This window comes from Quercus suber, unplaced genomic scaffold (genome assembly GCF_002906115.3).
Source record: "Quercus suber isolate HL8 unplaced genomic scaffold, Cork oak 2.0 scaffold_514, whole genome shotgun sequence".
NCBI classification, from domain to species: Eukaryota; Viridiplantae; Streptophyta; class Magnoliopsida; order Fagales; family Fagaceae; genus Quercus; species Quercus suber.
Window position 1 is genome coordinate 307,290 of NW_027069963.1, and position 13,755 is coordinate 321,044.

The 13,755-nt window shown below is 34.7% G+C and overlaps 1 protein-coding gene across 3 annotated transcripts; it reads right to left on the bottom strand.

Moving 5' to 3' along the window:
* Positions 1–226: 226 nt before the first annotated feature.
* LOC112020192 (alpha-N-acetylglucosaminidase) lies at positions 227–11,311 on the bottom strand. 3 transcript variants are annotated; one of them, XM_024052749.2, is made up of 19 exons: positions 10,784–11,311; positions 9,919–9,995; positions 9,393–9,604; positions 9,122–9,243; positions 8,716–8,801; positions 8,202–8,296; positions 7,768–7,849; positions 6,346–6,452; positions 6,197–6,227; positions 5,539–5,656; positions 5,265–5,312; positions 4,721–4,830; positions 3,959–4,061; positions 2,785–2,883; positions 2,068–2,178; positions 1,475–1,707; positions 1,077–1,314; positions 916–994; positions 227–625 (listed from the first exon to the last, which is right to left on the bottom strand). In XM_024052749.2, the coding sequence occupies exons 1-19, from the start codon at positions 11,009–11,011 to the stop codon at positions 378–380; spliced, it is 2,427 nt and encodes an 808-aa protein (XP_023908517.1). In that variant the 5' UTR covers positions 11,012–11,311; the 3' UTR covers positions 227–377. The 3 variants fall into 3 exon arrangements, with proteins under 3 accessions (XP_023908517.1, XP_065619648.1, XP_023908518.1); XM_065763576.1 differs by having other exon boundaries at positions 11,225–11,309; XM_024052750.2 differs by lacking the exon at positions 9,919–9,995.
* Between the last annotated feature and the right edge of the window lie 2,444 nt (positions 11,312–13,755).

Sequence of the window (13,755 nt, forward strand, 5' to 3'; positions counted from 1 at the left end):
AACATTATCTCTATCTCATCTGCATTGCCTGTCCTTAAATCTGTAGATTGAAAAAAAAAAAAAAAAAAAAAGGCATTGCCAAGTCAGTAACGAACTTAGGAATTGTTGCAAGGATTTTAATCTCCAATGTGGGAAATGGTGTTCGGATAATTGCACTATTATGATGCTGAGAGAGAGAGAGAGAGAGAGAGAGAGAGAGAGTTTACTAGACAAGTAAAGCATGGAATGTAGAGAACAATATTACTGGATTAGTAAAGCATGGAAAGAACAGGTAGATATACTACAAAAGGCATTGTTGTGCCTAAGCACCAGTTTACAGATTATTCATTTTCTACGAAGTACAACAATCCATGTAATGGCGGCTTCATGGGTAATTTTTAAGTGTCTGAACTTTGCAAATACTTGTTATAAAGCCACCGGGATATGTTCAAAGCATTTCCGGTGCTTTCCACTGGGAATGCCTTCCTACTCCTTTGCCAATCATTTGTAAGCTTTATCCATTCCCTTCTCCAATCCTTCAACTGAAAATCGTGGCTCTTCTCTAAACTTTCTAATAAGAATTTGAAATATATGGCTGCTCGAGGGCCATAGTAGTCTCGTAAAAGCCCACTCCAGTACTTGTTTCCTAAAAAATATGGAAAAGATAACAATTACATTAATGTATAGCTATAATTGAAAATTTTCATCTCTCTACAATGCACAATTGAAGGATGTAGAGAACAAACATATAGGTTGCAAAGAGGTAGTTGTCAGATGAATCAAAGAAAGTGCAGCTGAGGTTACTGTTATAATCAATTATCAACTTAGAAAAAGACTAATGACCCTGATGGGACAATTGTTTGGAGCCAAATGGGAATACCTACAAGTCCAACTGTAGAGAGAATATAAACATCAAGGCAGAAAATGTTATCATACCATAATCATGAAGCAGACTAGCTTCTTCCTCCGTGTTGTCAAACCACATGGTTATTTGAGTTCTTGCATTCCATTCAAACTGTAATTTTGAATCACATCAATTAAAATGAACTGATTTGTTATTCGAGAAGAAATATGTAACAAGTCAAAAGGATCCGCACCTGTTTCTTCTGTTCTTCATCTTGAGCAAGCTTTTGTGCACTTTCTAACCAAGGCCCCAAAAGAAACCCCTCATGGCAACCTAAGAGTGTGTCCATATCTTCCACTAGGTCCAAAAACTTCTGGGTATGACAGGCCACTCCATGGATATCATTCAACCGATAGGCTTCTATAACCTTTAAGAATAGCTGGTTTGCATATTTTGCTACAGCTTGTCTAGTTAGGTCGACAAGGTCATACCTAAGCACAGAGGACACATGTAAGCGAATATGGAAAAAACATGATACAACAGGAAATACATAGAAAAGTGTGTGCCACTGGTAGTAGTTCAAGAATAACTAGAAAAGAAAGACATTACTACTTATTATATAACAGTGTTTAAAAACTGAAAAATGCTAACCTGTAAGTGTTACTTTCTGATAGTTCATCTCCACTTGCGATAAACAGTTCTAATGCATGTATTACTTCAGAAGTTGAATACCATAGATGGGGTTTATCAAATGAATCAGTTATTTGCTCTATGGCTGCTCTTCTTGATAGTGATTTTCTCTGGTGATTATACCTTTCATGCGGTACCGAAATAAAGGAAGGATCAACATCAGGGAATGCCACAATTACATCCCTGTTTTTGTCCTGTTCTCATATCATATTTAGTTTCAGACAAACATTAATGCGCTAGGCATATCTGTACAGGTAATAGCAACTCAAATATAATTAACCAATGTTGCGACAATAATACAGGAAGTTTTTTTTATATCAGTCTTGGTAAACCTCTATACAACCAGGCAGAAGCAATATGAGACTGTTAAATCAAAATTGGAAATGAAAAGAATTACAAGTACTATAACGCATGAACTGTTTGGGTAAAAGGTCAAACTGATGCATATTTGTGAAAATTGAAGATACCAGAATCGTTTAGCTGCAGGAATTATTGACACAAAGGCTATATTACTTTACAGTCAAACATACATGAAGCAAGTTAGGGGAACTTACATATGCACCATCTGTGCAGTTGTAGACAGTGTTATATAATATATTCCAGGCATCTTGTATTAAGGGAACTGATTGGCCATAGCGTCTTTTTGAATATAAATGAATCCATAACTGAAATAAGGACGATCAGGAGATATTAATTCCAAATCACAATTTTTCCTATAAATCCATATCCCCTCCAAACAAACACCAAAACTGAGATGGAAAAGCAAAAGGTAAGAAATTCAGATTTGATTAAAGTTTTTAAACCAAAAACATAGTTTTAAAGGGGCTTATGAATCAAGTTTACAGAAGATTTAAAATCAAATACTTAAATACACTGTAAGTGGGAGGTGAATTTACAAAATCTCAAAAACATTGATAAACAATGAAAGATGTACGTGATATCATGGGTTCAAGTCTGGAAATGAAATTCTCAAAGTATTCCAAGAAAGAATGTACACAATTTTTGGGTGATATTTAAACATAACAGACATCAACTGCTGCTCAAGGCAATTCAGGCAGAAGGTACAAGTTCCAAGGAACACATCTTGCAATCCATGGTATGAAATCCATAACCTACTTAATGACATAAGGACAAAATTTGTCCCATTTGGGAGGCTTGGGTAACTAATTAACCATATCCTGCTTGTGAATTAACTTGAAAATTGTAAAATGAAACTATAAATGGATAAAATAAGCAACATTCTTTAAATTGAGATAAAACTTTAACATTACCTTGACATCAACTTTGTTGTGTTGAAATGCCATTTCAGACATGAGGTCATAAACCACAGGATTCTGTTCTATACCTTCCATTGACATTCCAACACCAACCTTTAGGTAAGTAAATAGGTAAAGTAAGATACATGATCTAAATAAAATAGTAAAGAACTTGTGCAAAAGGACTATCAGTGTTTGCATGTGCTTCTGTAATGTATGGAGAGAGAGAGAGAGAGAGGGGGGGGGGGGTTATGCTGCATTGCAATAATCATAGTTATGATTGTTGGAGTGCTTTGACCAAGGAAAGTGGCTCCAAACAAAAAAATGCAAGGTGTGAATATCATATACTATATCTCATAAATAAAGCATGCCTGTGTCAATATATATTAACATTCACTTTTCTATTTATCCTTATTGTTTCAGAGTAAAGAGACGATTCTAAAAATGATGAAATTTTTAGCATATAAAACTGCATGAAAAAATTTGGACTTTGCTTTATCAGTTAGACAACAATTAAGTTTGTCAGACTCAATAAAAATTTCTGAGGTCTCACCTTTCATCCTGAGAATTTTGGAAATTTAATTTACCACTCTAATTTCAAGCCTTCAGTAATTAAACAATCAATATCTTGGTCCATTTGTCGATGTTGCATGGCGTATAATTACTTCCAACCATCATAAAAGTACCTGATCTATGCAATTTAATGCATAAATATTTTCTTAAGAAAATTCAAAAGCATAAAAGCAGCTTTATCCATTAATAGTATGAAGGATATAAAAGACCAATATGTTGCAATTCTATCCTCAAAAGGGTGCCATGTTGTTAATGGGGGGTGCCACTTTCTGTTTACTTGTCAGAACTCTGCAAGTTAAAGGGATGTGAATTGGCTTAGAGGGTTGCCTTAAATGTTTGTGTTGTGGTTTAGGGTTCCTGTTGCCCCTGTGCTGGGTTGTGTGTCTGTTCAGCCTCAGTCTGTGAGTGTTGATTGCCTACTTGGCTTTTCTTTCAATAGTATTGCTGAAATATTACCCAAAAAAAAAAACCTAACATGTCGCAGCAGATATCAAATGCAGCCACAACTACAATGACATAAGATAATTGACATGATGGGGCTGCAAGACACTATGATATTAACAAGCAAATTGATAATATCTTGAAGGAACAACAAAATCACAATGGACAAACTTGCCATTGTTGAGTTTTCACTTTTACGAGCATCAACTGGTCCAGATGCTACTGAATCTAAAATTCCATACATCTCACTGTTCCCTGCAAAATTGTGCAACATACACCTGTAGAGTAGTAAACCAACAAATTAACTAAGAAACCAAGAGAAAAATGGAACATAGAAAGGTAACAGAACTGGGGAAAAAAAAAAAAAAACCCCTCTTATAAGCACATAATGAACTTTCTAACAGCTTACTGTATAGACCCAACACAAGTTTCACATTTCGACAAGGATGTAGGGTGTTGGCCCAGGAAACCAACCATAAGGTAGATACTTAGTAGGACATTGCCATATGTGTGTGCATCCATGTCGATCCATACAACATCTTTGAAAATCTTGCTAAGCAGCTCAACTTTAGAGCTTTGCTTCATTGCTGGGCCAATTTCAATTGCCAATGTAACAATTTTCAGTATTACCATATACATTCTTAATGTATATGGGAAAAATGGAATCATTCTACACTTCAAGGACAAGCTTGGGAAAATGCCAGCTATGCATTTTGATTCTTATTCGCCAAAAGGGGGAAAAGAAAAAAAATGAAAAAGTATAAATTGGAATACTAATTATATAGAAGCTTTAAAAACACTACAGCCCATTTAAACATATTCTATGAGTGGTCATGACTTGCTGAGTGTCCACATTTAACAAGTATCCAACACAGTAATTCTCAATTAGATATTTGTCTGGATAGCTTTGTTAACTAGAAATGGGGAAATGACTTACCATATGTAAGGAACACCATAAAACTGCTCTGAAGTAATCCATATGGGTTTCACTTCAGCAAACAGATCAAGGACAACCAGCCTCCCCAGAGGAACAGACTGTAAAAGTGCCTGAAAACAAGCATAGGTTACTGTCAACCAAAAGCAACATAAAAGTGAACTAGACCAGAATCATGATCAACCTTTATAGCATAATTTACTCTAATATATATGGCAAGAAATCATGATTGATTTTTCTAACGTTGCAGGTTTTTTGCCCTAAATTTATCTCTTTAATTTCCCTAAATTTTTTTCTTCTTTCCTAATCGCTCAAAAACTTTAGAAACAAAAAGGCCACTTCAAGGTTGATAGTTCCAATCAAATGCTTCAATGTTAAGTTAACAAATGTCTTATCTTTATTGAGTTTCGTTTGAGCTGCAGATGATTTAACACCAATTCTTACATGAAATAAGTAATGTGTTAGATTGAAATCCTTAAAAATGAACATGCATAAATAACTAGAAAAGCATCACAAAAAGAGCATTTTATAGATATTACTATATTGCCTTTGTTTGCAGAGGTCTCCAAAATGGATCATATGAAAACAGCCACCCCTGCCAAAAAAAAAAGGTAGGGAGGAGAACGTTAGATCCAAAACTGAAGCTTAACAACATATAAGAAAGTCAAGGCCACAGTTGATCTGTATGCTAATATCAATTGAAAAACACACACACACGCACACAGATATATGTAAAATTGTGCAAAAACTGCATTGAATTATAAGGTCAAGGAAAACGGCTGCATCCTAGGAAAACCTAAAATTAAAAGTAGTAGTTTCACCTGCATTAGCCAGACAGCATCATCATCACCAGTTTGCATTCCCCTGAAGATTGCAGCCCCTAATGAAGAGATATACTCTGGGACATCTACAGGTGGGGTGTTTTCGTCAAAAGTATCACTGGAGTAGGTTCAGAAATCATTACATGATATAACATAATCTTAAGGAAAAATATTTCCAATTTGAAGAAAGAACATAAAAATTTGAAGAAAGCAGTAGGAATATAGAAGCATGAACTGTTTAATGCATGCAATGGATAAAATTTTAATTGTGTACAGAACTTTTTCACTTCAAAAGAATGCACCGATGACGGGCTGCTAAATCAGCCCTTTCAACATTTCCAACATCTTAATGAAACATTTTTGATTTAAGCCTCTTTATATTACTTCTGAAAAGTAAGAGCAATCAGGTGCATTTAGTCATCCACAAAGTAATGATTGCTTTTAGATGAATTGTAACTCAGGCCTTTAGTTCCGTATTATGGTTGATTTCAAGACCAAAAAAGAAGAGAACTTTGAAGATCACACTCATTTCTTGGGCACCCCCCTCTGACATTTGTGCTTGTATAGGTTCATGATATATACGTTGCACATTTATTTCATATTCACTCAAATGAGCAAGGGTTGAAATGAAAGATTAGGAACTGAGAGAATATCTTACCAGTTGTATATGTGACCAGTCCTTCCATATTCTGACCAAAAAGGCAATTACAAGCACATCAAAAAATGAAAACACTAATCTTTATTAGGCATACATGTAAGATCCTACTGATTTCATAAGCACAGGCATGGGTATATAGATAAGTGCACCTTTCAATTGTTCATTGATGAATGCTTTCCCAATTTCAACAAACAAGGGATCAGTTGCATCAAGAAGATATGTGCAACACACCTTAGGGTCACTCTTAACTGAGAACCTGCAGCAGGATCAAGAAAAGGAAGATGAGGTCTTTATCTTTTACTGAAAAAGATAAAAGGTTCTCATATATAAATTATAAATTGAGATGGATTGGGCAGCTGTAAGTTTGTAAATGAAACTAAAATAAAATAGTACAACAGTTAAATCCTAGCTCTTCAAGCTCTATGTTGGGCTTTGAGGCCTTCAGGACTTCCATGGTTCTCCAAGGTATCAATTTTAGAAACATTATAAAATTCGTTTCATCAAGCATGTCTAACCTAGGAAGGTTCTAGATCTTTAAGTTTTGTACATGATTACATTTTTCTTTATTCCAACTTCATTTCCTATTTGTTTTCATTTTTACTTGGAAAGGCTCTCTCCACTCTTCCAACAATGTATTTTCTTCACAAAGAAGGCAACCCAAGAGTCATTGCAACTGCTCTTTTAAGGTCTATTTTGTTTAGGAATTGGTCCATCTTCTATAAGATGTGGAATGCATAGGTGTGTGATGTATATGACAAATGACACTTGGAATATATATGCGTGCAATTATATCTTTGGAAGTCCTGACCCAATTCAAATTTTTGGCATTTTCTGTTCATAAGGACAAAAAAAGTAAATCTACTAAGTTTTTTAGTTTTTTGGTATTTGTTGGAAATGTTTTCGTAACAATCCTGAGGAAAATACTAGCCTTATCCATACTATACCCAAAAAGACTAGTCATAATTGAGCTCCCAACAATTACTTATATAGCCTATATTGGACTAGTTTCACAATTGATGTGCGACTAAATATACGCCATCTTTAACATTCTCATCAGGCCTTGTCAAGACCTACGTTATGTTGTATTGCCTCCAAGCCACACAACATTAATAAGTTCAATCTAATACAACTTTTCTCAACATGAGGAATAACTAAATTTGTGCTATACCCCAAAAAGACTAGTTAGAATTGAAGCTCCAAGCAATTGCTTAATAATCCAGATTGACCTAGTACATTCTTGATGTGGAGCTTAGTACACGCCAGTGCAACACCTTCATGGTCGAAATTTACACAGCCATAGATATTATAGATTATGCCTTCAGATAGATCCTTTTGATCATATTCCACTCCATTTGAAATACTAGTACTAACCCCGATTGGCAAGAATCACTAGAAAAACGTGATCATCCCCTATATTAGTAAGTTTAAGAAAGTAAGCAATTCTTGTATTGTGTTTGTGGCATTATGTAGCCACCAGCCAAAGGCATCAGGTGTTAGTTCACATGTTTTTTTTTTTTTTTTGATAGGTAAGTGTTGGTTCACATGTTAAGTTGGCACATTGCAGTACTTACCAATTTCCCAAACGTGTTATCTTTGCTGATGGAAATATATATGTCAATGCTGCAGGAACATTTCCAGAAAAGGCAGGAAGAACTGAAAAGTAAACTTTGCATGCATTAGGAGCATTATCCACACAATGGGGAAAATGGAAGTAATCCATAAATCAAAATTAAAATTAAAAAAAAAAAAAAATTTGTTAACAATGAAGATTAACCTAAATCAAAATGAGAGGTTCAGCCTGAGATAACAACCACCTTTTATCAGAAAAAATGAAATGTTAAGTTCCAAATAAAATGAAATGTCAACGTAAAGATAAAGAAATGCTTGATTTCCTCAAAAACTTTCACTGGTTCTACTACAATCATAAAATTTTCCATTGCAACCATACATAGAAATTCCAAAATCAGTAAGGAAATCAAGATTAATGTTATAGAGACGTTGATACCTGGAGTCATCCCAAGTTCATACATTCTGGCAAGAATTTTCTTCTGTAGAATCAGCTGTTGATCCAACCAACTTTGTGGTAGTGGTCCACCCCATCTGTTGATAAAAACATTATAAGTTAGAAGAAAAAGTATCAAAAAAAAAAAAACTAAAACTAAAATAGTTACAACTAATAGCCATCGTTTTCATGGATTGTTGCACTAGTTTTCCAGAGAAAAGAGATTTTGATAACAGCAGATACCAAACTGGCATGTCAAAGTGAAAGGCTTCAAATAATGAGGTGCATGGATATAATTAGCATTTCAACCGGCTGAAAAGTATTAGACTACAAAATCAAAAGGCCTCCAGCAAGAAATTTGTTACAATCAAGAATTTAACATAAAAATTTAGGGGGTGAAAAGGCATGTCAAGTTGTTAAACACACACTAGAAGGTCATTAAGAAAAAGTTTCACAAGTCAGAAAATAATATAGCCCTGCAAACATAAAACCAACTAATCAAAATTTACAAACTTACCCATGCAAATTTCCCATACGTGACCATGCAAGAAACGCAGGGCCTCCGAAGAAATTGTCCAAATCTGTTTTGCTTACATTAAATTTCTGCTAGAGGATTAATAATACATCTTGAAAAGACAAAAATCAATAGGTGCTAAATTATTTTTTACTCTATCTATGACTCATGAGTAACTGGAACTAGCATTGTCATTTGAATATAGTGAACTGACTAAACAATTTACCTTTAGAAAAACATATAGCTTTTTAATGAAATCAAAATCGTAAAAATATTGTAGTATCCATGTTACTGTTAACCAATTTTTTCCAACAAGAAAACACAATGAAACAAAACTATGCCGAGAGTCTGAAAGATTGAATCTTTCAAACTCATGGAAAATTGCATAAAGCCAACCACAGGAAATTACCTGGAAAACCTTTTGCCAAATAGCCTCTTGCCCTGTAAATGCTAGCGGCAAATTAATGCCTTGCAGAGCCATCCAATCAATTTCCTTTTCCCATCTTTTCCAGTCCCACCAAGCAAAAGAATCTTCCAAAAGCAGATGAAAGAAAACAGTAATAACATCTATCAGAATACAATTGGAATTTGAGGCCATAAACACTGGAGATGCAGTTATAATAGTTTCACTTTCACAAATACTCTAGAAAGATAAATGCAATTAGAAAGGGGAATCTTACAGCTAGATGAAACAGCATTCTGGTAGTAGTTCCAAGGAATGGGTCTCTGAACCACGATACCAGCATCTTGAACACGGGGGAGCAAGCCTGCTCTAGGTACTGAAAATAGCTGTGCTCCACCAGTTTTATCCCAAGATATATGTGAACCACACCAATACTTCAGATACCAGTGCAAACCAGCCGAAATCTCCACTCCAGTGACCCCCATAATTCTATTCAAGAAATGAAAGTCACATTCACATGCGTCAGCCACATTATTTCGGTTATCATCTAATCATGTTCAATGGGGGTAATACACCACACATTTGAATGTGCTTATATATTTGTGTGTTAGCGAGTACAATTATGTCATCACAAATATTACACTCTACAAAAGCAAACATTCAGGAATTTCATTTCCAAGTAAACTGAAACATCACAAAAGATTTTGAACACAGGGCTCAAGTCAACACCAATAATGACACTAAACTATTCATCAGAGATATATCCTTATGTAGCTAATGAAGAAATCTCATTCTCAACGTACAAGATTTCCGGATCCCCATGGCTACTGAAAGAAGGATTGTTCTTGATCATAAAGCAAGGATCACCACCACATTGCTCCTAAGAAAGTAAAAGATATAAATGAGTGAGATCCTCTTTTTAAATAAAAATGAAATATATAATACGGACTTGACTTGGGTCTAGTGCCTCCAGAATGTTGGACCCGTTGAGATGGCAACAAATGGCCAAAAGTGGACATGTGTCATCATCTCAACTGGTCCAGTGTACTGAACCCAATCTCTGCCCATAATTACACCTAGTATAACTCTTTGTGATGTTTCACCACCTCATAATTTTCATTGGATTAATATTTGAAAACTCCGCCAATGGACTACATATTCTCTTTGCCCTTATCATGCCACCAAATTTGCTGTCAATCGGATGTTTTTAACTATCTGATATAGAAACTCATACACTTTTGCACATGATTATAAGGTTACAAATACTTGAAATTCAAACATTTTATGATAAGATAGTTATTGATCTCCGATCATCTAGCAAAATTATTTTGCAAGGATCGAGAATATTATACATGTCAATGTAATTTTTCAAAATACTTGTTTAACAAAAATTATAGAGCAGTCTAACAGTACAATTTTCACAGTAACATTAATCAACAGTCACATTCTGCATTTTTTTTTTCTAGTTCCACCATCAACAATCAGTTTCCAGCTGATTATGTATGTATTTTCATTTCAATTTTTCTAGGCAACTGAACGAAGCAATAAAGTCGATAGTTTCAGATTGTTAAGGTCCTAGATTAAGATACTGAAAATCGGAAACTGAAATTTTCTCGGCAGCCAAACAGAGTACAAAAATAAAATTGAAATTGCAATAAAATGAAAGACCTTGGAGACGATTTCGAAATGGAAGCTAGAAGTGTGAGAAGGAAGGAGGCGGCGGAGAACGGCGCGAGCGGCGGCCACTTGGACGGCCGGAGGAGCTCGCTCGCGGTCCTGGATTTCGAGAATCCGCGAGATGTAGCCGACTCCGATCGTGGACGAGTGAGCGAAGGACGCATTGAAGAGCACGAAGATGAGAGAGAGAGAAATAATGGCGGGAAAGTGAGAGTCCATGATGGTTAGTAAGACAGAGAAAATGGAAGGAAGGTTTATGGTTATGGAGGTTGTTTATAAATATAGAGAGAGAAATGCTGCATGGTGACGATCATTGAAGAGAGAGAGAGAGAGAGAGAGAGAGAGAATCTTTTGATGATGAAGGTTGGGACAAATTTTGAAAGCCGGCTGTGACTGTATCAGAAATGGTGGTTTGTTTTTGTCTGTTTGTACCTGTTTTCTTCGCAATTCATTTCAGAGCCCTGTCTTCTTTGCTTTCATTCCATTCCTCTATTTACTTTAAAATGGCTACTAGCCTTCCATATGCACGATGGCCGGCTGTGACTACGGCGTAAATGTACTTTTAATCCTTATATTTTGACCCGATTTTTATTTTAATTTTTACATTTTATTTTTATCACTTTTAATTCTTAAACCAATTAACGCCCTTCATTTAGGTCCATTCCGTCACTCAACCAACGGTAAAAGCTGACGTGGCAAATAAAGGCACAGTAAATACTGACTTGTCTATTAAAATAATATTAAAAATAATACATCAGCATCTACTCAGCTTCCACATCAGCAGCTAACCTTAAAAATAAATTTATCAATTTTAAAAGTTATAAAAAAAAACATAATTAAAAACAAAAAAATTTGGAAATCATTTTCTCCCAGAATCCCACCCCGAAATTTTTCGTCTTCCTTTTCTCTCCCAGAAATCGCTCTCTTCCTCCTCCTCCGACACGCCCAAAACCCACCCCGACCCGAACAACCAACCCGACCAGACAGCGACCCAAGCTCCACATCTCCTCCCAAATCTACACCTTCAACCCGGAATCCCACTCCCTCATGATCCGCTGCCTCCTCGAGCACTGCCTAGCCACGCCGGTGGAGATCCGCACCGTCCTGAAGTCGTGGGACGCTGTCTGGAAAGACAGCAACGAGGACACCGCATACCTCACCGCGTGGAAGCGAATCCAAGACAAGCGCGCCGTCCTCGACAAAATCCACTTCTCTCATCTCCGACGAAATCTATCTTAATGCTTCGTCCTCGACATTCGCATCGGCCAGATCTGGGTTGAGTTTACTGTATTTGTTTTGGATTTTTGATAAGTTTGAAAAGGGATGATATGGGTTTGTGAAAGGAAGTTTTTGGGTCTGTGATAGAGAATTTGTTGGGTTTGTATTTAAGGGGATTTGATGGGTTTGTGAAAAATGTTTAGATCTTAGGATTGACAAAAAATTTGGTTGGTTGTCAGATCTGGAATTTTTTTTTTTTTTTTGTGAAACTGAAAAATTTGTTTGGTTGCTAAGAAAATGTATAAGAGTATCTTAATTTTCTTAAAACCAATCTAAGTTCAAGGATGGAGTTCTTCGCTACCTTGAGTCCATTGGTTGCCACGGTTTGTATGTGTTTTTGTGTTTATGTTTTTGTGTTTGGTTGACAAGAAATGACAAGAAAATGCTAGAAAATTTGGTTGTGTGTTGTTATATTTAAATCTGGATTTGTGTTCATTGTGTTCATTCTGGGTTAGGCCCTACAAATCTAAGTTTCATAATTTTTTTGTTTTTAATTATGTTTTTTTTGTTTTTAATTATGTTTTTTTTGTTTTTAATTATGGTTTTTTGTTTTTTATAATTTTTAAAATTGGTAAATTTATTTTTTAAGGTTAGCTGCTGATGTGGAAGCTGAGTAGATGCTGATGTAGCATTTTTAATATTATTTTAATAGACATGTCAGTATTTACTGTGCCTTCGTTTGCTATGTCAGCTTTTACCGTAGGTTGAGTGACGGAAAGGACCTAAATGAAGGGTGTTAATTGGTTTATGGACTAAAAGTGGTAAAAATAAAATGTAGGGACTAAAATAAAAATTGGGTCAAAATATAGGGACTAAAAGTACATTTACGCCAAGATATATTTATATAATTTTTATATATATAATTTAAATATTATTAGTTCTCCTTATTATATATATTTTTTAACGGTTTAAAAAGTTTTGAAAGGATATTGTTAGGTAGAAAATATAAATTGTCTATTTTTTTTAATATTTTTAATGTTTACTAATTTTAAACTTTTTGATTTTTATACTTAATAATTCACTTAAATGAATATTTATGATGTGGTTCTATATTTGATTCCAAAATTAATGAATAAAATTTTCTTTAAAATTAAATAATTTTAACATATGTCGCAAAATTAGATTTCAATTGTAGAATTTAATTGGACTCTTTCTGTGTATAGATTTCGAATTTATTCGATTAATGCATCATTATTAACTTTTATTATATACTAGTATGTAACCACATGCTACTGCACGGGACTGGTTAATTGTAATGATGCTATTGGCCAATTTTTTTGTTTTTGTTTTTTTGGGTTTACCACACGGATGATAGAATTACATCAAACAATGAAAAATATATATTGCATTTTATTATTTAAGTAATGCTATTGGTCTTTTTTTTTTTTTTTTTGGTTTATCATACATAGGATAGTATTAGATTAAAAAAAAAAAGAATATTGCATTTTATTATTTAAGTGATGCTACAGTGAAGAAAAAGAGAATATTGCATTTTATTATTTAAAATATATAAAGGGGCATTAAAAAATAAAAATGGATCATTAAGCTTGAAATCTTCTTGGAGGCGCCAATGAAGCGCTAATGTATGAGAGTGTGAAGTAAGGAAGAGTGAGATTGAACATTGTGTTTGAACCTGACCTTACTCTGAGAAATCCGTAAAAAGGAGGAGAGGGTAATGTGTGGAT